This window comes from Leguminivora glycinivorella, chromosome 7 (genome assembly GCF_023078275.1).
Source record: "Leguminivora glycinivorella isolate SPB_JAAS2020 chromosome 7, LegGlyc_1.1, whole genome shotgun sequence".
Classification (NCBI taxonomy): domain Eukaryota; kingdom Metazoa; phylum Arthropoda; class Insecta; order Lepidoptera; family Tortricidae; genus Leguminivora; species Leguminivora glycinivorella.
The window spans coordinates 9,333,433-9,358,039 of NC_062977.1; the positions used below are offsets into that span (position 1 = coordinate 9,333,433).

Here is a 24,607-nt window from a genome sequence, read left to right on the forward strand (position 1 = left end):
GTCTTTCGTCAATCGTGAAAGTCCTCACTTCCATCTAACAGTTGGACTCTTTGAGACCGGTGAGAAAATACGCCTTTTGTAAGTATAAATAAGGCGCCCAAGCCCTCCACTTGGAACAAAAGACTCCTAAACGCCTTATGTTTAACAGCCGCAAGGTATAAAGCGCTTAGCCGGACAACAGTCTGTCACAAACAATGATCTGGCTTATAATTTTCACAAAATAACCCCATAGAAAATGACTAAATTCAATTTTACTGACCAACTAAATAAACGAATGAAGTTTCCTTTACGTGCTATAATCTAAGCTTAGTTTTGCAAGAATTGCTCCCTACAAAACCAAACACAGACTTATCCCCAAGCACCAGCCATACATCGACCCAGTCTTTGTATTGCTTGACGGCACTCACGAAACAAAGCACAGAAAACTTCACTATACACATTAATTTAAATGTAACACTACACTATAAATAGAACACTAAATTAACCCCACAACTGACAGTAAAGCAATTCCACCATAGGTCCAAGTTCAACTGTACGACAATATTGTCCCCGCACAATCAAACAGAGACACAATTTCAAAGTTTACAATCACTTAGAATAATTTCCAAGTAAAAACAAACAGAGAAATAATAGCAGAACAACTTCACTCACCAGTATACACACAAAAGCCAGAGACACTGTTAGTCTTGTTGATATTTTAAGAATGACGCGCGTCGGCTCCTCCGACCCTTTTATAGATCTTAATCGTGACATACCGTCGACTATCGACGTACCATCGACATACCGTCGACTATCGACACAGTATCGACACACAATCGACATACTATCGACATACCATCGACTATCGACACAATATCGACATAACATCGACATACTATCGACTATCGACACAATATCGACATAACATCGACATACTATCGACTATCGACACAATATCGACATAACATCGACATACTCGACTATACACAGTATCGACATAACATCGACAGAAAGCCATTAACTTGCGCACATAAGAAAAAGATCACAAGTGCTTTGTTTACACTCATACGCTCTACGCAATAAAGTTCACGATCATCACGCGGATGTTTGCTTATTAACACGTGCAGATTGCAGCTGTTTTAGAGAGAGACAGAGCTATTGGTATTGATACCTATGTAGTCCAATAGTGGAGTGTTCCGTAAATATTTTTACGTAAATATTATTTTGTGAAAGATTGTTTAAATCAATTTAGTAAGTAATTTCGCAATGAAAGATCACATTTATTCTTAATTGTTACATTGAATGATATATTCAGGAAGTATAATAATCAATATTAGTCATTATTACCTCTCTGACTCGTAATTGGAACCAAGACATAATATCGGAACGCTATGCAGTTGACAACTGTCAATGTCAGTATTTCGTCCATGTGAACGTAGTTTGTTGATAAATACGTTTTTCCAACCTGTTTTACATTTAATAATAGTGAATTTTATCAGTGATGACGTAACTAAACATGTGATTAACCATCAAAGATATTGTTTGTTAAAATATTCAATGAAATCCCGAAGGAAATATGCACCAAAAAGTTGGTCAAGGAAAAGTTGATTCGCCGTAAGTTTTATATGTAATAACGAGTCCATTTCCTCGTCAGACGCTTGTTCTGTTACAACTCGCCCCCAGATTAGATTTATTTTATAAAATACAAAGTGGTTTGTAAAAAAATCTAATCTTATTTAGCAAAAGAAGCAATAAATTGAATAAAAGAATAATATCTTTCTAGATCAGTCGGAAATATCCCCCATTTCTAATCGTGTGGTGTGTATTCCAATACTATGCAACTGCTAGCGACTCAGTTTTGAAATTGGCTCATCAGAATTTCGACAATGAACCATGATAACCCCTTCTCAGAGTCCACGCATCGCCAGGGATACCAGGTTGTGAATCTGATAGGTCCTATTAACCCGTTCTTGCTAGCTCGTTCCCCGGTCGCGGCGAATATTCATTCCATCCACACTGTTGGACCGGAATAATTATCGTAATAATTTCAACGAGTTCACAATAACTTCCCACGCAATTACGAAGAAACCTTTAGAGCTCTCATTATAAGTCCAGAGCCTTCAATCTCCATTGTCGGAACTCAAACCAATTCCTCTACCTAATCACTCCAGCCACATGTTTTGGCGCATGTCTCATACTTGAATAAAATATACTGACTTAAGATCTGTTTGGACGTGTGTCTTTTTTTTTATTTTTATAAAACAAACCTTAAATGACATAACCATGTACCTCAACTTGGTACCATATCATGATCAAATGAAGAAATGATTTGATGATACTAAACTTCACATATTGAACACATAACAAGGAAACAAATATTGAAAAGAGCCTCGTTCTCACTAGACGATATCGGCCCTAAAATATGTCGATTGTCAAATACATCCCATTCAAGATGAGGTGTGTGTTTTAGTATGGGTCTTATTACCTTGTAGAGTGAGTAGCCACGAAAAACTACCCTTGAAATGGGTCGAATCCAAATGGATTTTAACCTAACCGATAAGCTTTTTATGGCTAATGTGTTTCCCTCGGCCCCCCGCTGTTTATTCCCGCAAATTCCGACCAAACTAGTTTTGACCACTTTCCAGCGCTGTCTGTCTATATCAATCCACTCATTCCATAAAAAAATACATTCAAGACACACATCATTCAGTCATTCATCCCATTCAAAACATTCTTACATCTATAAACATTCATCATCTCTAAATTATTCACACACACACACACAATGTAACCATTCTTACTTCCTCATTCGCTCTTTCACTCGATCTCAACAGAAAGCCAACGCTTTTAAAAGTAATCAAAATAACGAATAAAAATGGAAATAAAATTACACAATAACTTCAAAAGTTTACGTATCCCATTTTACTCCACTCTACCCTGACTCGAAGGCAAAGAAAATTTCAATTTATTTATGATAGGTTTCATTTTATACATCTATATTTAATTTTATAAAATAATTACTAACCGCAAGAAATTTGACAATGTGTGAAAATTGTTTGATGCACATACTAAAAATAAAATGTTCGTACGAACAAAATGTTATATTTTATGTTCACATTTTAACTAGAGTCAATTACTGTAAGTTCACTACCCTACTTTCAATTTTCCTGTCTTTGTTTTTTTTTTTTGCAGTTCATAATGCAAAATTGATAGCATAAAATGCAAAAAATTATAAAAGTAAGTAAGCAAAAAAAAAATAGTGGCCCTCCCTACTCTGATCTTTGTAGAACAAAATACTGACCGAGTTATGCTTAGAAACGAGGATCTGCACTGGTGATTACCGATATTGTACAGTATACCACCCTATATAATGTAAAAAAATGATAACGCATAAATAATAAATATCACTGCTAACTGTAATAACTAAAATGAAAAATAGTTTATCCACCGCTCTGAATTTTCTAATGTCTACCCCAGGTAGACTAGATACTATATGTCCAATTATGATTATATTAAAAGAATCCAACCATACAATGAATGTTCAATACATTCTCTATACAAAAAAAAGATTAAAAAAAATTGTTGTCCACATAATGAACCGACTTCTTTATCTAGATAATAAAAAAATCCGTATTATAGATTTACATCCACCATACACCACTTTATAATCCTAGGAATGAAACTACTAAATGACAGTGAAACTTTACGATGGGCTAGCCAATAAGGCCCTTTATCACACAGATCACTATAGAAATAAAATTAATTTTAGTCAAAATTTTGACTTCTACCACCCTGATAATAATAACACTGAATCTCAATAAAATTTACAAGAATTCATAACGTATTTCAAATAATGATAATGATGATGATGATAAGAAAGAAAATATAATAATGTTCCACATAAGTATGTCGCAATAAATAAACATTCTTTACTAAGAAGTCATTGACTTGTAACCAATGTACTCATAGAATTTACATTACACATCATGTAATGTTCATAATAAACGCATAATACAATTTTGCAAAAAAAAGTAATTGCAGTTTTGAAGTGGTTTTCATATTTTCAATTTTTTCCCGCAAAATATGATGTATCCTTAATTTTGATATGGTTTTGATATTTTTTGTAAAATATAATGTAACATCAAATTTGATGTGGTTTTGATAAAATATATTCCTTCTTTTTTTTTTTCAAACTATCTGCAAAATTTTATTTTGGTTTTAATTGTCTTATGATAAAATACAAAATGATGTCATAAGTAGGTTCAAAATACTTTTATTTGATTGGATAATAATATAACAAAATAATGAATTTTTCTTGAAACGAGCTTAAAACTTGTATTGTCCTATTCTATGTCTTCAATATTGTATAACATGCCCCGAAAGTCTTTTGTAACCTCGGGCAATTTATTCCTTCTTCATTACATTTGCAGCTGCAGCAAACTTTGCAAATTGTTAACAAACACGACAATGGGCTGAGGAACTTGGTTAAAGTGTCTCTCTTCCTTTTTTTTCTTTTCATACTTGGCTAGTTCTATGATGAGTTCTTGAGTAGCTAATGATGATGATTAGATCCTGCTGGCCTCCTGGTAATATTTCAAAATTTTCCAAACTATTCTCTTCTCAGTCGGTGTCATAACCCAGGACACCATGAAACCTCTTCCGAAGACATGTTGCACACTTGATCACAATCAGCATAACCGCAAAAGATCCAGTTACTTATTTTTGAACACAGCAAGTAACTTGAAACCAATGAATATTTCTTCAACTCTAAAGTTGGCTAGTCCTTATTTGTCCAATCATTGGTCAAAAAATAAAATATTGCATAAATCGAATATCATAAACACTTGTTATTTCACTAGCGTTACTAAGCATGCACTTAAACACACACTGAAGTTTTCACCGCATGTTTCCACCGTCCTCGCTGATCCACTATGTTCAATGACAGAACACTGCTGTGGTAAGAATCTATCTTAGGTTAAAACTAAAGTTAAGTTAAAGACTTCCAATAAACAGAGGGAAAGATAAAATAAAAATCACAAGCGTTAAAATATTTTCCAAAAAAAAATATGCCAACTAAGGTTGCAGGACCATCTAGGTACTTTAACCATATGAGACGTACGTCTCATTTACGTTCACCTACAATTATTATTATTATTATTTTTTTTTTCCTCAAGTATGATGTCTGATCGCTAAGTGACTTTAATTTTTCTAACTCAAAAATTACTGCAGACTATAAAACTCCGTCTTGTTTGCTCAATAAAACTAGAATAGGGTAAATTAACTGGGGTTTTGAACACTTACATATATGTATTTTTCTTGATCGGCATTTTCTGTTCCATTCTTCTGTTTAGTGTGGCATAATATGGCACCACTAACAACATAATCATATTGAAAATCTTCAGTAACACATTGGTCCTATGAGCAGGTATGAGACCAGGCTCAAAAACTCTTACTCCTCCGTTAGTTGACATCAAAAGCCGGGTACTTCAACTCGAACGTCCCACGAAATATCTCAATGTTCACTTCATGTTTTTCGCGTCCAAACTGTTGCTAACTCTGTCTCCATGTACTCAAGTCTTGCACTATTGCACTAACACCTTTTTTAACTAACTAATTATGGCTAAAACTAATTGAAATTACTATGTTTTCACTAACAGAGCTCTTCGTTTCAAAACGTAGTTCACATTTCTCACATTTCTCTACGTGTGATAATAAGACGTCACTAAAAATCACACGTGCTCCTACACTATCAATTACACTAATTATTTGAAGCTACATAACACTATAATTTCAGTGAAATCGGTTTTCTTAAATAAAATTTAATAACTTCGCGCTCAGAGTTTTTTCGTAAGGAACTGTCACTGTCAATATTGTCATCCTTAACAGTTTTTTTTTTTTTTACAATTGTCCTCATGGGCGTATTTTCATTGTAAACACACTAATGTGTTTTTAGTAGTCACAAACATTAAATCAACAAAACAATTATTTGATATCATAAATTTAGCCTATCATAATGTTCAAATATTTGACTAGTTATTAGAAATATATAATTGATTTTTTTTTTTTTCATAATTTAATGAAATCGAACGAAAACTATCGTGTAAATTTGTCAATGCGTAGGAAATCGCGTGTGCGCATCGGTTTACAAAAGTGTGACCACATTAAAAATATATTGTGAGATTCTTTAAGGATCTAACAGACGGTCGGACCGCACTTGTAATGCCGCATGTGTTAGGCCCTATTTACAAAATACCGTTCAAAATCTACACAACTTGAATAGTTTGATGTGATTTAAGCAATAGAAAATTAAATTAACAAAATCTTTTGTATTTAAATACATCTATTGTATTAATTTTACTATAATGAAGTAGAGAAAAATGAAGTAAAGTTTTGTAAATGACAACACCGGACAATAAATTACTGAATTACTGAATATTTTTTTTTTGTCGAAAATTGTATGACCGATCAAGCGTACCAACTTAAAAACAATGATAGTTTGTGTAATGTCACCGATAGAACACCTTTTGGCGAAGATATATGTTATCTGTGGTTAAATTATTTTCTCTAATCTATGTCATGCTTACCGCTAATATGCCGCTTGTTCGCGAAAAAATGGCAGATCCGTTTTTGTTTTCTTTAGCTCATTATTAATTACGTGATCTACAACTAGAATTATTTAAATATTCGCTTTATTTTAATCTGCTTAAACAATACGACAGGCAATTCTGCGCCGACGCCGGTCATGAACCGTCCATATTCGCCATTTTGTCATTTAGCAAACTAAGAAAATGCAAACAAAACATTATTTGCCCTAAACACGCGTTACTTCTAAATAATTTTGTCGACAAAGTGAGCCTGTTTTATCAAATTGAACTCTGAACTGCAATTGCAATGTAATTTTCCGTTAGCGAAAGTGAGGTTACGAAATTGACATGACATTATTGTTGAAAAAAAAAACGTGAATGCAATGGACATGTGTTTTGTTGTGTTTCTCATCAAGATAATAGAAGAATTTAGTGCTCATACTCATGATCTAATGAGCAAACAGCCCATGCAAAGGATGTCTTATCGGGCTATGCCTCAATTGATAAAGTGAACTAATTGCCTACTTCAAAAGCAGTTTTGCATGAAAGGTAAGCTTTTGTTTTATTATTTGATGTGTTTTCAAACTAGTCGTCGTTTTCGAAACCCAGCAGAACATACTTGCGAACTACAACGACTAGACCGAATATATTGGTGAAATGTTGCTTATTTCATTGTTCTGTCGTCAGATAAGTTAATGATAATAAATTTCCCCACGTTACTCGTACTTTCTGACTTTCACATTGCCTAAGAGGATCTTAAATATTCTAAATGTACGTGAAATAGTCCTAACTGTCAAAATATATTTGCTACTTTCAAAGAGGTTTATATGGTTGTTTGATTTTTCAGTCAACATCTAATTGGAATTTACAATGCCCGATATTTCTACACATCTGCCACAAATTTTATGGAAAACAATATTTATAGAAACTGAACATACCTTGGTTAAACGGTAAGCATTAAAAATATGTTCGACTAATTTATTTGATCTAGGCTACCTAACTGTTCTTGGAAATTGTAACGTTGTTTCCGTACCAACATATAAACTTCTCAATTATTTTTCTGAAGCGCTGGCTTATGGGCTATGGAAAATAATATTTGTAGGACCTCAAATGAATGTCATGGCATTTAAAAATAGGCATTGAATCTTGTCCAAACTTTAATTTTGTATTTTTCAAAGATAAAACTTGACGTCTGATACTTAAATAAAATTATGTAGACTAAAAATCCAGACTTAGCATAGATTTTATTTCTGCTACATTGAGTTTAAACAATGTATGTATTAATTTTCAGTATATGAAATGGGTAACCATCCTCGAAGAACATCAACCAGCTGTCGGCAATGTGCAGGTGGACTGAGGAATTTTCCGGTGTGTCCTTTATGGACTGTACTCCGTCTTAGCACAATTCCCAAGTAAGTACAAAAATTATTGCCACCAAAGGCTACTTTTAGACTTGATTAACCCTACTCAGTGAGTAAAACGACTCGGCAGAAATTTTACATTAGTTAGAAACATGGATATGGTTGTTCTTCTTTTTTTTTTTCTTAACCATGAATGGCCTAGATAAATATAAACAATCTTAATGATACGTATTTATAAATAAGATTCCTTAAACATACATACACCCTTTTTTTTTTTACTAACTTTCAATATGTACAATTTCAGGTTTTACCCGAGAGGCCACGCTTCAGGTTGGACCGTCTTCCATATATCTACTGACTTCATATAAATGAAAGGTACTTATGTTTTATTATAATAACACGTTCTAATTATTAAATTTAAAAGTGAACAGCTCATGGCATCATTATCTAGAAAATTGAAGTGAAGCGTAAAGCAAAACGGCGAGGCATGAGCGACCGGATAAAAATCAAACTTAACTGACTCATCATCATTTTATTGGCTAAGCAAACTTATTACTAATTTATGTCCTAGCTCATGTAGATATGAACTGCTAGGCAGGGTTCTCAAACTTTTTTATTTTTTTTCTTTTTGTAAATTTTGCTGTATGCGTTGTTTTTTCTGACACAATATTTCTCACGGGCGTGTCTTAGTTCCAAAAATTAAGCGACGCGCCCCCGTGAATAGATAAATGAAATAATATTGTTCCTATTTGGCAGAACCCCACTCTAAAACTAAACCCTTTTCTTACGCTATCTACATGAACATTTCTAATCTCTGACATTTCCTTTCAGTGTACTAAAGGCTCACTGATCTACACTACCAGCTCATGCTCAACGTTACTGAACAACAAAGTAATCCGACAATCAGACTGGACCCGGTCATGTTAGGTAAGTTTACATACTTAATGCGTACCACATACTACATACTTTTTCTGAACCTCAGTAAAATATGGTTTTATAATGATAATAGTGCTTATTATCTATGCCTACTTAACAGGAATATTACAAATTTCAATCAATTTTCATGAAATTCATTAAGCAATTGTGACAATGATCAAGCAGTGGTGGAGTTAGGGTATGGCGAGGTACGACCTCCCAGATGCTGGTAATGCTAATATTTCGTAGGATATGTTTGACATGGTTGTAATGAAGTACAGTATGTTGGCATACTCCTGACTTGTGAAATATTGTATAAAAGCTGTGTACACAATCTACCGAACATAATGATTGTATGGTTTTACACTTACTATTTTAGATTAGCCTACAGCTTATCATGTGAGATAACGAACTCATGTCATATGGACCTATTGAAAATCTAGTTTATACATACATACTTATTTGTATTACTACAGTAAAAATATATACGTATAGAAAGTTGAAATTCGTACAGTGCATTTAATTTATTGAAATAATTGGCAGATATAGACTACGGTGACCTCTCACCATCAAGAGGGACGTATGCTTGTTTACCAATGATGTAGTATGAAAATGTATGACAACTTATAAGCTAATGAACTTAAATTAGTCCTAATATTATTAATACCTATATCTTAACAGACAGAAACCTGTTCTTCTCATGGCTGCACTACAGTGACAATATTTGGTACAAACCGTACAAACAATATGCCAAATTATTGTATGATGTATGAAATCCTGTGAGCCAATTTGTAGATTATAGAGTTACAACTGAAATGCAAACAAACCATCCATCGAAGGATGTACTTGTCATAGTACCACATGCGTGTAGCTATTCAGCATTCATAGAAAAATGGCGGGACGCCCCATATAATATTGTACTTCAGCGCGACAATGAATAATCGCGCCCCCTTATAGCCATTAGACTAGAGCCTATCTTCTTGTATTACTAGGTCTTAAATCTAGGGCTTAGGTATCCTAGGTTATCTGAGATAATATAATCTTACATCTAGATTATGATAACGACCTACTTACTGTCCTAACTAGTAGTTATCCTGCCTATAAATGAAATTCTGTATAACAGACGCCTGCCAGGAACATACATATCAGAGTGTTCATGAACTATATAAGACAGCATCGAAGCTATCCGATCTCCAATGTAAAGCACAAATGTGATGCAAAGCTTTCAAAATAGCCCTGAAGATGGCAGAACCTGCTATGAAAATGTACTGGGCATATAGAGAACTATTTGTTTTAACATGAAATTCTATTGCTATTGTACATTGTGTACACACTTATGTTTCCAATTCCGGTCACGAGGTGGCAAACTCTTCTAAAGTGCTACAGCTCCGCGCTTCCTATTATTTTAGATACATGGGTATTTTCTATATAAGTACCTAGTATTTCCAGTACTTGCCCTGCCTATACAACAGCCATAAAACATACATTAAGACACAGAATAAATAATAGTACTACGCACAGGCGCAAGGGAACGTCAAGATGCGCCAATGCCAACAATTGCTACGTAGCAATGCAACCCGAATCACCTAATCGGGACGATATTTAGTTCAACCACTACGATTATGAACTAATTTCCTAGAAATATTTTTTGTCTTAGTTTACTACGCTACTTTAATTTTATTATTTTTTTTTTACAGATACCAGAGGAAGACGAAAATACAATTGACTCCGCATCGATGCATGACTTCGCTCGGAACGCGGCAAGAATTAACAATGGAAGAAAATACTACAGACGTGTTTATTAACAATAAAGTTATTTTTGTTTTTATGAAATAGCGATTGAATAAAAATATTAGGTATATGAGTTTTATTTAGAGATGAAATAAGTCAGAAATACAGCACACCCACTCGTTTTCACAACAACAAATGTAGCCTGGTAAGGCTAATTCCTATTATTTATTTATAAACCTTGGTATCCAAGATGTGTTCTACAGAGCACATCTTAGATCCTGGGCACGGAACCAAATGTAACTAAACCTCCGCTCACCTTACTTATTTACTTACTTACTTGGCTAACCAACAGTATAGCTAACCCCCCTTTAAATATACCCCGTAAATTTGGCCTTGTGATCGTCTAGCGTGAATAAGTAGAACCCTTCGACGTGAACCGCGATAACCTAGATCCTTTAATGAGTATCAGCTGTATTTTTGACTAATTTTTAAAATTTTATTTATTTATATTTTAAAGAAGAATAAAGGTTATTGTAGCATAATAATATAGTGTTATAGAAGAGTATTTTATCAGATTTAGGCCTAGAAAGTTATATGTGAGAAAATTAATGACGTAATGAAGAAATTTTAAAATAAAAGTTAGTGAGTGAAACATACATGAAATAAATATTAAAAATTATTTTGGAAAACAACCGCTACGCTCTATTAGTGATCCTGGCTTGGGTACGAACTTGCGTTGCGGAATAGGATCCTTAATCTCAATCAAACTGCTTTATTGAGAGTCCTATGCCAAGCCAGAAGGGCTATCTATCTACTAACTAACCCCCTTTTATTTTGTTTCTTTTCCCCTAGCTAAACCCCCTTTTCCCCAATACTGCTAATAGACCATAACTTCTCGATCCTTCTAATGTTTTATCAAAACACCGAGCAGTTGCTAACTTTTATAAGAAATAAGTCTAGTAACTTTTCTAAGCTTTTGACTTTCATCAGTGGACGGCGCTCGCATGCCACTGGGCCCTATAACAAACCTATGCTTTTTATTCCAAAGAATAGTTTGTTTCCCTAACCAACTTGATAGAATTTACCTTGAAAAACTAGTTAGCAACACTCAGTGTCCCGCAGCCACATGAAGAATCAGAAATTGCTACCACAATTATTAATTTCACTCAAATAAATTAAGTAATAAGAGATTTTATAAATTACCAGTTTTACCACATATTTTAAGATAATAAACACCACATTTAAAGTCCATTTCAACCCTATAAATAGTAGTAGTTAAATTATTTCTCCACAATACACATTGACCAATTATATTTTAAGACCAATTATAAAAGAACTCTACTTTCATAGAAATAGTGTGTGACTCTACCCTATTCCTATCGTTTTCCCTATTCTAGCATATCTGAAACACAGACCGTCACTTACCATAGATCTTGTGTTCAAAATATGCACAAGTGTATCCCTACCATAAGCTGTACAGTTCAGCCAGCGAAGCTGAGATAGGCAACCTATAGGCTTGTGTTCTTATCCCCCCCTCTGCTCTTGCCCGCGGGCTAGGGTAGCAGAGAGTAGATCGCCCTATCCGTGTATATATCCAGTATTCTAGGACACACCAGTACCAGCCACATGGGAGACCCAGCTGCGATCAGACTTTACTTAGATATGTATCGATCACAACCGAAATCTCCAGCGACCAACGCCAGCATGAACCAAAGCACCGAGTAAATAAATATATATATATATATAGGACCCCAGCCTCAAATACTGCCGACTTCAGTGAGCAAGGATTACTCCTAATGTCTTTCGTCAATCGTGAAAGTCCTCACTTCCATCTAACAGTTGGACTCTTTGAGACCGGTGAGAAAATACGCCTTTTGTAAGTAAATAAAGACGCCCAAGCCCTCCACTTGGAACAAAAAGACTCCTAAACGCCTTATGTTTAACAGCCGCAAGGTATAAAGCGCTTAGCCGGACAACAGTCTGTCACAAACAATGATCTGGCTTATAATTTTCACAAAATAACCCCATAGAAAATGACTAAATTCAATTTTACTGACCAACTAAATAAACGAATGAAGTTTCCTTTACGTGCTATAATCTAAGCTTAGTTTTGCAAGAATTGCTCCCTACAAAACCAAACACAGACTTATCCCCAAGCACCAGCCATACATCGACCCAGTCTTTGTATTGCTTGACGGCACTCACGAAACAAAGCACAGAAAACTTCACTATACACATTAATTTAAATGTAACACTACACTATAAATAGAACACTAAATTAACCCCACAACTGACGGTAAAGCAATTCCACCATAGGTCCAAGTCCAACTGTACGACAATATTGTCCCCGCACAATCAAACAAAGACACAATTTCAAAGTTTACAATCACTTAGAATAATTTCCAAGTAAAAACAAACAGAGAAATAATAGCAGAACAACTTCACTTACCAGTAACACACAAAAGCCAGAGACACTGTTAGTCTCGTTGATATTTGAAGAATGACGCGCGTCGGCTCCCTCCGACCCTTTTATAGATCTTAATCGTGACATACCGTCGACTATCGACGTACCATCGACATACCGTCGACTATCGACACAGTATCGACACACAATCGACATAACATCGACATACTATCGACATACCATCGACTATCGACACAATATCGACATAACATCGACATACTATCGACTATCGACACAATATCGACATAACATCGACATACTATCGACTATCGACACAATATCGACATAACATCGACATACTATCGACTATCGACACAGTATCGACATAACATCGACAGAAAGCCATTAACTTGCGCACATAAGAAAAAGATCACAAGTGCTTTGTTTACACTCATACGCTCTACGCAATAAAGTTCACGATCATCACGCGGATGTTTGCTTATTAACACGTGCAGATTGCAGCTGTTTTAGAGAGAGACAGAGCTATTGGTATTGATACCTATGTAGTCCAATAGTGGAGTGTTCCGTAAATATTTTTACGTAAATATTATTTTGTGAAAGACTGTTTAAATCAATTTAGTAAGTGATTTCGCAATGAAAGATCACATTTGTTCTTAATTGTTACATTGAATGATATATTCAGGAAGTATAATAATCAATATTAGTCATTATTACCTCTCTGACTCGTAATTGGAACCAAGACATAATATCGGAACGCTATGCAGTTGACAACTGTCAATGTCAGTATTTCGTCCATGTGAACGTAGTTTGTTGATAAATACGTTTTTCCAACCTGTTTTACATTTAATAATAGTGAATTTTATCAGTGATGACGTAACTAAACATGTGATTAACCATCAAAGATATTGTTTGTTAAAATATTCAATGAAATCCCGAAGGAAATATGCACCAAAAAGTTGGTCAAGGATAAGTTGATTCACCGTAAGTTTTATATGTAATAACGAGTCATTTTCCTCGTCTTAGACGCTTGTTCTGTTACACACTTCATATTTAGGACTCGTACTCAGGTTTATTAGTGATTTAAAACTCCCAATAGGTTTTCAGATGATTTAAAACTCCTAATCGGCTTTCTCATGATTTGAAACTCTCAATAGGTTTTCAGATGATTTAAAACTCCTAATCGGCTTTCTCATGATTTGAAACTCTCAATAGGTTTTCAGATAATTTAAAACTCCTAATCGGCTTTCTCATGATTTGAAACTCTCAATAGGTTTTCTGATGGTTTAAAAAGCACACAAGGTTTACGATTGCATATTTAGAATTAGAACTTGTGAACTGTAAAAGCGCAATCAGATTTTTAACTTAACATTTCGGATTCGTTCATTTGATTGAAACAGATGAAGTATGGTGTTCGTTGTTAAATGGTCCATTTCGAAAATGTAAGCCGTAAAGTTAAGTTAGGTATGATATTAAATAGCAAAAGCTTAACGCAACACACTCTCCGAGGTGGCCAATCTCAGATGTGGTCTCTCTCATGCGTTTGCTCGATTGACAGTGGCGTTTACACACAACGTGTCTGATCAGCTCGTCAGCGTCGCAGAACACGAATGGACCCCCAAAGTGTGAACTCTGGTGTAGTCGCGTTTTACATGCATCGATTGAGTTTGACCCCCTCCGGGTATGGGATTCCATATCTATCGACCGCGTAAATACAGAGATCCCCAAGTCTCGAATTCAACACTACATGCCTCGGTTGGCCAAGCCAAGGAATGGTTTACGTGTTGAGGTTGTCGGTCGTCACAACCCGACATACTACACATCACCATTTTTATTTATATGAAACATTGTAAAAACTTTATAAGTGTGATGTAGACCCAGTTATGCTATTGGCTGTTTCGGATTACGTACTCCCACGTCATATCTACTACGAATTTTGTAATATATGGTTTAAAATAACGTATATAAAATATGATCTTCTTTGACACCCATAACAAAGAGTTCAGTATAAATTAAAGGCTAGCGTATGTCATATACTGCACTTTGCAAAGCAGAACTTTTCATAAAGATATAAGGTTCAAATTTTGATTATATTAAAATCATGACATACATTGAACAGTATGCGAAATTGCAATCACTCATTTAGTTGTAATTTGAGTCAGTTTACCTGGTTGCTCACTCGCTATGTTTATCTTATAAAATGATCACGATTTACATGAATTATAAATGGTTTTGATATATAATAGATCTCAGTATACATATTTCAACTATATTGTGAGTGGTAAAACTCTAAAAATAATATCGTATTTATTCTCTATATTTTAGTATGTTAAAAATAAAACAATTAATTTATCATGAAACCATTTTATTTAAGTAATGAGATATATTACAAGCACGACGACTAACTAAAAAGTAAAGTACATTTTATAACATAAAATTTTCTAATAATTACTCACTTCACTCAACTTTTTTACAATTTTTTCTACCAGACCTTCAGTTGCATTTAATAACTCATCATAGTCATCTTGAACAACATATTGTACTGTAACCCCATTAGATTCGATATTTGATTGCTCCAAATCGGATATACTGATTTTAATCAGACGCTTTCCTTTTGTAACCTTTCTGATGACATGGGAATTTAAACCCATTTCTTTTATTTTCCTCTTTCCTTTCTTAGCGATTTTCTTCTGACTTTTTGCTGGTGTACCTGATAATGGAATTTCTAAAGATGGATTCAGGAGCAAATCCTGGTATTTCAGGTACGCATCCATGTCTTGAGAATAATTGAGCGGATCATTCGGTTTTTCACAAACTTGCGAATAAAATGGTGTGGTTTCAGTCATTTCAGCAGCGTGGTTAATAGGTTGCGAGCCCTGTAAAAAAATATCAAGTTAAATATATTTCAACACCAAATAAAAGTACTCAAAGATACCAGAATATAATAAAAGTAAAATACATACCATTCTGATTTTGAAACTGATAATGCACCCGGCTTGAAATCTCGAACTGTTGTAATTTTAATTTGTTAAATGCTCTATTTATAACTTCGTAGTAACAAAATATAGTATAGCTATTAGCTATTATAGCTTGCACATTGAACGCGGTCTTAACGCGGCGACATTCGTTCTTGTTTCCGACAAAAGAAATATTACACTTTTGTTTTTCAATAATTAGCTGAGTTGAATATTATATTACAGTGATGATCAACCTTTGTATTATATTGGTTTCTTACTGTATTTTTGCAAATGTTGTAGTTTATGTTAGTTATAATTTGCTTTTAGGTTGTTAACTCATGACTTTACGTCAGTTTCGTTTTATTAATAAAACCCCTGGCTTATTCATTTCCTCTACTATTTTCTAACAAGTGCAAGTGTTACAGTGCGAGTTTTACGTACACGGAGAAATTCACCTTGAAACAATGTTCGTAAGTTTGTAATATTTTATTTAGCTATAAACTATTCTGAATATGGTGTTGAGTGATGTTTGTTCTCGATTAAATTTACCGATAAGTATCCTTCTAAGTAGCAGTTTTTTGCGAGTTAAGTGCGTATTGGTATTAACTTTAACTTAAAATTTATAACCCTCGCTGGAGAGAGGTACAAGTACAACTGTGAAATCTCGTTCGACTGAACATAACAGAATCTTATTTTTTATTTTCAGGTCTGACTTTGAGTACCATGTAATCCAGTCTAAGAAAGACCTCGACTCTGAGGATGAATCTGGATCATTAAAGTATGTATTTTAATTAAATTTAAGATTTTATTGACTTATTATTAATTTTTGTTATTATTAATGATCTGATGGATAATCACTATGTATTGTAGGACTCAGAAGAAAACAACCAAAAGGAAAAACGCTTCTCAGATCCCGAAACGTGACGCGGGCTGGTCGCTGGACAGAAACGTCGTCGAAGAATGTGCTAGTAAAAGGTAATTAATTAAAACTGTGTTTGAAAACTTGTCTACAAATGCGAACTTTTTATTTATTTCTCTTTATTTATGAGAACTGGAAGTAATATAAAGTTTTTAATATTACAGCAAGAAGATCAAACCAAAGAAAACTGTGAAAAAGCACGCATCGTCCGTGTTAATAACTGATACGTTGCAGGACAGTGACACTGACCTTGATGAAGAAGACAAAACTAAAAGGTAATTAATTCAATTCAGTTATTTTATATGTAATACATATATTTACTTAACTAATTGTAATTAGCCTTTGAATCTAAACATTTTAAACCATAGTATTTAAATTCTTAAATGTTAAGTACTTACCTAATTAACTAATTATATTTTGTTGTATTCGATAATATAAATAAGTTTTTAATATTCCAGTACGACAACCAAGTCGAAGAAAGAGACACCTGATTGTAAGCCAGGCTGGTTTTCAAACTGGGGTGACGAAGGACATGTTGAAGCCCAGCGTCGAGCATCCGCTGCCAACTCTCTGTCGTCCGTGCTGATACGTCGCGTCCCAGGCGGCTACGTGCGTCGCACAGCTTCGTTAACCGGTGATCTTTTTATTGATCTTAAACTGTATAACGTAGTAGATATTCAAAACGTTCCATCTGAAGCCCGTTGGGAGAAAGCGCTGGTTAATTTTAAATATCGTGTGGATTCCGTTTCGGATATAGTAGATGGAATAAATAAGATTCTAAAGCGTTGTAAGGACGACTTTACAGATGAAGGAACCTTTTTCCCAGATAAAAAAGCCAATAATCTTTAATCTTTTTTACGTCTAATTTAGTCTATTCCTATGTCAATAGGCAAAATGCCTCATAATAGCTCCATATTTTGTTCAGTGTGTGACATAAGTATTCCAAGTAAAGCCTTTTCTGCTCACTTGCGCACTAACTTGCATAAAAATAATAACTCTGTTCAATTAACTCCTGATATTGAAAAAATAAGCAGCGCTTTCCGTAGTAGAATAGCATCATACAGAGTGCGTGGACCAGAGAGTAGCCTCCATGACTCACCGGTAAAGTTTCTGTGCGCTCTTCGTAGACATATTAAACATATTCTCGAAGCGAGAAGGCTTGCTTTTGGATCTATAAAGGTTAACTTTGAACTGTTTGCTGAATTTGGTTTGCCGAAAAATGAAGCATGTGAAATTAAATCATTCGCTACGCAAAATATCATTTTACATCAGAGTTACGAATTTAAAGAAATATTTTCAACCATTTTGAACACATTGAGCACGAAAATTGATGAATTTCAAGAACGGGACAGTGGCTGGAGCTTTCTACGAAACTTATATCTCGAGATAAACATAAACAAATATAATCCTCTTAGAGCGTCTAGATTTATAGAATTACCAAAGTTAATAAAACATCGAAGAGCTTGTGTAAATATTAAAAACAATGAAAGTAGCACTATCTTCGAATGATGATAAACGAGTAATATTAAAAGACAATATTCACACACTTGCGTGGGGACATGCTTCATTTTTCTAAATATAGTTATATAGTGATATTTTAAAGGAAACTTTGAACTAATTTGTAAACACCTACTTTACTTTTTAAGTTAGCTATGCCAGTATGTATATTATTATTAAATAAACTTAAAAAAAAAAAAAAAAATAGTTTTTCTTTTTTAAACCCACCATATTTATGTACAATGTTTAAATCAACTCAGGATACTTATGTTATGATCGTATACCTGTATCACGAGTACAATATCGTATCATGAGTTGATTTAAACATTGTTTTCAGGAGTATAATTTACAGGTTAATAAAATGCGTTTTATTTAGCACATTCATTTATTCAAAGAGGAACGTGATTTTCTAAATACCATTTTTTCATACATATTACATTTTTTAATGCACAAGTTTTTTTATGGTACACACAATTAAAAATACAATCATTAATACAATATTTTTTATACAGTTCTTGTAAATTCGGTGCACCCTTTTCACTTAAATCTATAACAGTACAGTTTGAATATAATTCTTTAATCCATTTAATTTTTTCCATACCTTTAACGAATATTATCTTATCTTTAATATGATTATAAATAAGTCTTCTAAATTCTCTATAATCAACATAACCTTCGTGCCACAAAATACCTAAATGTTTTTCAATCCATTTTGTCTGCCTCTCTTCACTTTCCGTCAATTTAGAAAATCGAAAAGGGGGTTTTATTAAGAAAACTTGAGTGTATTCTAGCGTGCTGTATGCAAATTCTTTGATAATAAATTCGTTTTCTTTTGTTTTAAACCCTTGAAGGTCTACAAATATATGCTGCATTACGATACTTTTTTCGTAATATTACTTAAAGGCTTATATTCAAATACACTATCATTTAAAATCAGACAGTAAGCTGCAGTGTTCTTTGGTATATCAGATTCACAATCCAATTCAACTCTCACATCTACTGAACCGGTTTTTAAGGTTTCGTTTTGACGAGAACAGTTGATAACAAATAAAGGAGCTTTATCTTTAAAATCTTTAGGGCTAAGCAACGGCGCTTGTAGACGATTATAATAAGACTGTTGAAATTTCGCATACTGTTCGTATAATATAGCAAACTTTTCACCCGAAAAACTAACATCAAAACTTTCGTACGGAAAGTAAACTGAATTCAAGAAAACTTTAACATCTCTCAAATTACAGTGATCAAAGTGTGATATGTCTTTATTAGCTTCATTTTTTCGTCCCGTTTTCAATCCAATTATAATATAACGCGGCTTTTCAATTTGCGATGAAGTTTTGATAGACCAAGAATGTTTTGACGTCTCAGGCAAGAGCGGATATTCATACAAATCCCAAGTCCTAAATGCTATCTGAACGGCACGATCTCTTTCTAAACATTTGAGTAAATTTAATCTTTCACGATCAGACACTTTAACATGAGGCATGCGCCATACTATTTTAGATATAGTAATATTGTCTATATATTCATTCGCATTTAATTTAACACTATTCAAATTAGTATTGGATCTTAAAAGAATAAGTTCATGCTTGCAATTAATTATGATTTTGCTGTAATCCTCAGCAAACCCGAGAATCTTGTTTAAAGGTACAGACACAGAAAATGTACCTTCCGTGTTTTTTATACCATTGACATCAAATCCCCATAACTTAGACATGGATGCTTCCAGTCCATTCATAGATACAAGAGATTTCATAGTTGTTGTAACTCCTGCGTTTTTAATTTTGTCAATTTCGATTCCATTTAATTCATATCGAATATCTTGAAATAGATGAAGTATGGGGTTGTTTGTAAGAAGAACACTTTTTACCTCGGCTTTTGTTTCTCTATTGAATGCGGTTATAGTACCTTCTATGTATAAAGAACTTGCTGATGGTAGTACGTAAAGATCTTGTTGGTTTATAGGTATACGTATTTCATCGTTGAAATTGAAACTTGTGACGTACGGTTTATATGAATGATATTCAAAGCTCTCGATAGAATTATCAAAGACAAAAGGTTCTGTTAAGTTTAATATACTCATTTTAATAGGCGTAAGCTTTGGAGGAATTGCTTATTTTGTTTTGTGAGTTTTACTTTAGGTCTTCTTTTCGTGATTGCAGGATGAGTACTGGTAATGTTTTTAAGAGAGACTGAAGTTTTATTGAAGTCTATCATTTTTTTCTTAAATGTAAATATAACTGAATTTCTTCACCCCGTAAATTAACTAGATTATTGTTAACGTCTAAAATTCTTATCGTTATTGTGTTTAAGCTATTTTGGGTTACAGGGAAATAAATAACGTTTTTTGGTGTTTCTATAATCCGATAACCAGGTGGCACGTTTGGTACAAACTCGTGAATTATATGACTAGGTTTTCCGTTAACGAATGAACCGCTCACTATGTCACATTCGATGCGGACTATGGTTGTTGAGAGAATGGAGACAGGATAAGGGGATTCAGTTAATATATTAGCTTGAATAGATTCTGAACCGAAGCCAAGTATATTACCGATGGAGCCTTCTTTGTCGAAATGAATATTTTCAGAGCATAAAATAGATGTTTTTAAGGTATTATTATTGCATGTTAGTGCAAAAGAGCATCCTTCAATATGTTCTTTAAGGTAATCGTCAATATCTTGAAGTTCATATGATCCTTCAGGAATTTTAATTACTTTGTTTTTACCATAATAGAACTTATTATTTCTGTCGTCTATGTTGGGTATAGAATTAAAAGTTGACATATACAATAGCCCACACTCATATTCACCATCCAGGTGAAAAGCTGGTGAATAGTTTGTTAACAGAGTGGAAGATGTTCCAGTTATAGACAAAGTGAAAGACATTGTGAGAATGATAAACTGATTATTGTGCGATGATATTTAAACGGTTATACCAATATTGTTTAAAATACTTTAGGCATAAGTGTCCACAATTGACAGTGTTAAACTTTTGATATGTGTCATAATTATAGTAAATATCATACTTTTTTTAAATACCTCTTTAATTCTAGCGGAGGTGAAAGGTCACCATAACTATTAAAATATTCACAATAATTGTTATCTTTTACGTAGGCTACCCAGTGTGTACCATTGTTTTTAAAACTGTCTAAATTAACAATTCCACATTCTACTTTTTTAGGAGTCTTTGGTAAACTGTCTCTCATATAAACTCCTCGAAAATATGGAATATCAGATGAGTGTTTTAAAATGTCAATATTTGAAAGAGCGCGCCTGGGTAACCTCTCAGTTAGTTTTTTGAAAGTTTCAAACATAATCCTTTGCCATTTTTATATGGTTTAATGTGTAAGCCTTTTCCTAATGCAATAGATTCCATCATCTTGTTATGTCGCTCCGATTCCGCTAAATTTTTTCTGGCGGCTTTGTAATCACCTACAGCTTTAGCAATTCCGGCAGCTCCTCCTGCTAATGACCCTAGCGCAGACAGACCAGCAAAAATAGGTATCAGCGGTAAGAAGCCTCCAGTTTTTGGAATTGGTATAAGACGAGGTACCCGTACCTTGGAATTGGTTTTAAAATTTTCGTCGCAGCAATAAGTGCCCGCTCAATTATATTACTACCTTTTGTTTTTGGTTTCTTTTTTAATTCACTGCGTATCTTGGTCACAAAACGTTTAAATGGTTTTATACCCGCACCTGCCTTTATTTTAGATTTCATCACTTTGCTAACTAACCACGAAGCAATTTTTTCTCCTCTCCCTGCATCTTTCGATTTTCTTCTTTGTTTCGCCATTTCGTATAGTTCTAAATCAGCACGATGTCTATCAGCTAAATCCGAATAACTATCATATGCTATGTCGTGTTTCATACACGCATTATCTAGCGCATTAATTCCTTTATCGCCTCTCTGCAACCTTTTGCGCAATTTTGTTCCCGGACCACAATAGTTATAACCAGGTAAGTGTAATTCAAAGGGTAAATTATTAATAGCGCTGTTTAACAGTCCTTTCCCTTTCATATCTCGTGAGATAATAACACTATCATTAAAAGGAAATTATATAAATATCTTTAAACAACCGCACTTTTATCAATCCAACTGTTTTCGCTATTATTAAGGCCCAACCATTTAACATACAACTTTCTACCCTTTCTTTTAATAACCTTTTCTACAAGGTAAACGTTTGGATGGTTGGTTTTCAGAAGTTCTTCCTCGTAAAATGTACCGAGTATAGTGTTTTTATGCTGGTCTTGAATGTGATACGTAACAGGTTGAGTGCGATTCACGTGAGTAATAGTGAAAAGTTCTGTTGACCAATTAGGTGTGTAACCTTTGTGAAAGGCATTTTTATACTTGCTAATGCGTACACAATCTCCTATATTGAATTTGTTCGATTTATAAGACAAATTGGATAGTGATTTTTTAATATTTTTTAATACTTGCATTTCATTATCAAAATTTACATCAATAGGTTTTATTTTTGTTGTGCGATGCACAGTCTGATTATATGATTTTACCACATCGTCTAATGGCTTACCAACCCATTTATAGTTACCAACTAATGCAAAATGTTTGTAGAGCTTAGACTTAAGTGTCTTTATCAGCCTTTCAACAATAGATGCCTTCTTAATTGAATAAGTTGAGTAATGATTAACTTTTAATAATTTTAAGTAGAAATCGAATTCTTGATTGTAGAATTCTTTTCCTAGGTCAGTTTGTAAGTTTTTAGGTCTTCGTTTAGATGTTTTTATTATTAGTTCAAATGCATCTTTGACTTCTGTTTTAGTTTTAGACTTAATAGGTGTACACCATGCATACTTTGAAAATGTGTCAATAACGGTTAAAATATATTTATATCCTCTGTTAACAGTATGAAGCTTTTGTAAATCTATCAAATCGGCTTGCCATAAATCATCAATTCCTTGTAGTACAACCGATCGTCGCTTAAAATTTCTTCGCGCTGACCTGTGGATCTCGTTCACTATTTGTTGTTTTATCATTATTATATTTTTTTAAAATATCGTCTATCTCCTTCTTCGTATAAAAGTTCAGTTTTAACTGAGTTACGAGTTGGTGAATTTGATTATTTATTGTGTTAAACAAAGAGTCTATATACTTCTTTTCGTACATGTTTTGAATGTGTTCATCAACGTACTGCTTGTTAACTGCATCATCGGAAGATAATGGTTTAACAACCCCTTTTAATCTTATAGTTTTTAGATCAAAATTTCCTGCTTCTGTTCGAAGCAAAGCCTTGTACTTGAGCTCAGAGATTTCATCAGTACGCAAACGTTTATGAACATGGTGACCGAATTTGTCTATATTCATTTTTTACTTGAAAGTCAAACTTCAACTGATGGGAAAGGTAAGAGTATATACATTTATATATTATTTATTAAGCCTGCTTCACGTAATTCTTCAATTATGGATATTATCTCGTTATCTAACCCTGTATTTCCAGCGTCACGCGATGCTATAAGCAGTTTTAATCTGTCAACTAATTCGTTTGGATCATCCCAATATACATATGAAATATCTCTTTTTACTTTTTTCATTGATGGTAAACCTTTACCGGATATATATTCTTCACTTACTGTGCGCTGTTTGGATAATTTGAAAAGAGGTTTTATAAGGTTTAAATATTTCATACCCTTGTTGCTTTTTATGGGTTTCTTTGGATCAAAGTCGCGTCTATGTGCATTCGTTTTCATTAACAATGTTTTATATAATCGTTTATCATCTTCAGTTACTAGTTTTAAGTCAGGTACTTTCTTAAACAACAAATCATGTAAGCCTTGTGTTAAAAAATAACTTTCTCCACCTATCACGAGTTTATCATCATTAACAGAAATTGGGTAAGATCCAAGCATTAGCTTTCCACGCTCATTTCGTACACCAAATGGAATGTTCATGATAAAATATTGTTTCTGCCAAGCGGGATCATCGCGAGGAGAAGGAAACGAGTCTGACGTTCTAAATGAAATATTATTTGTTGTATCAGAATCACTTTGGTTCACACTTTCTTGAGATGAAGAATCACTATCATTTAATTCATTTTCACTATAATTTGGTTCAGATTCAAATGACTTTCTCAACAAAGTTTTATTATCCAAACTTTCTTTCATCCCATCTTCTGAAGGACTATATTTCAATGTTTTTACTGGCTTGTTCCATTTAAACCTATCGTTATCAAAATCTGAGTCACTAATGATTAGATTGTTATCATTACTACTATGTTTTTTTACCATT

At 33.7% G+C, this 24,607-nt stretch overlaps 1 protein-coding gene and 1 long non-coding RNA gene across 2 annotated transcripts; both read left to right on the top strand.

The window, feature by feature from the left end:
• Nucleotides 1-7,050: 7,050 nt before the first annotated feature.
• On the top strand, nucleotides 7,051-10,558 carry LOC125227745. The gene is made up of 6 exons (XR_007177217.1): nucleotides 7,051-7,112; nucleotides 7,411-7,513; nucleotides 7,855-7,975; nucleotides 8,229-8,299; nucleotides 8,756-8,851; nucleotides 10,537-10,558. It is a non-coding gene; the product is annotated as an uncharacterized LOC125227745 (long non-coding RNA).
• Nucleotides 10,559-14,399: 3,841 nt separating this feature from the next.
• On the top strand, nucleotides 14,400-18,552 carry LOC125228019. Its single transcript, XM_048132456.1, has 6 exons — nucleotides 14,400-14,434; nucleotides 16,303-16,419; nucleotides 16,656-16,727; nucleotides 16,820-16,924; nucleotides 17,033-17,143; nucleotides 17,327-18,552. Exons 1-6 carry the CDS (start codon nucleotides 14,400-14,402, stop codon nucleotides 17,715-17,717), a joined length of 831 nt encoding a protein of 276 aa, XP_047988413.1. The 3' UTR covers nucleotides 17,718-18,552.
• Nucleotides 18,553-24,607: the final 6,055 nt, after the last annotated feature.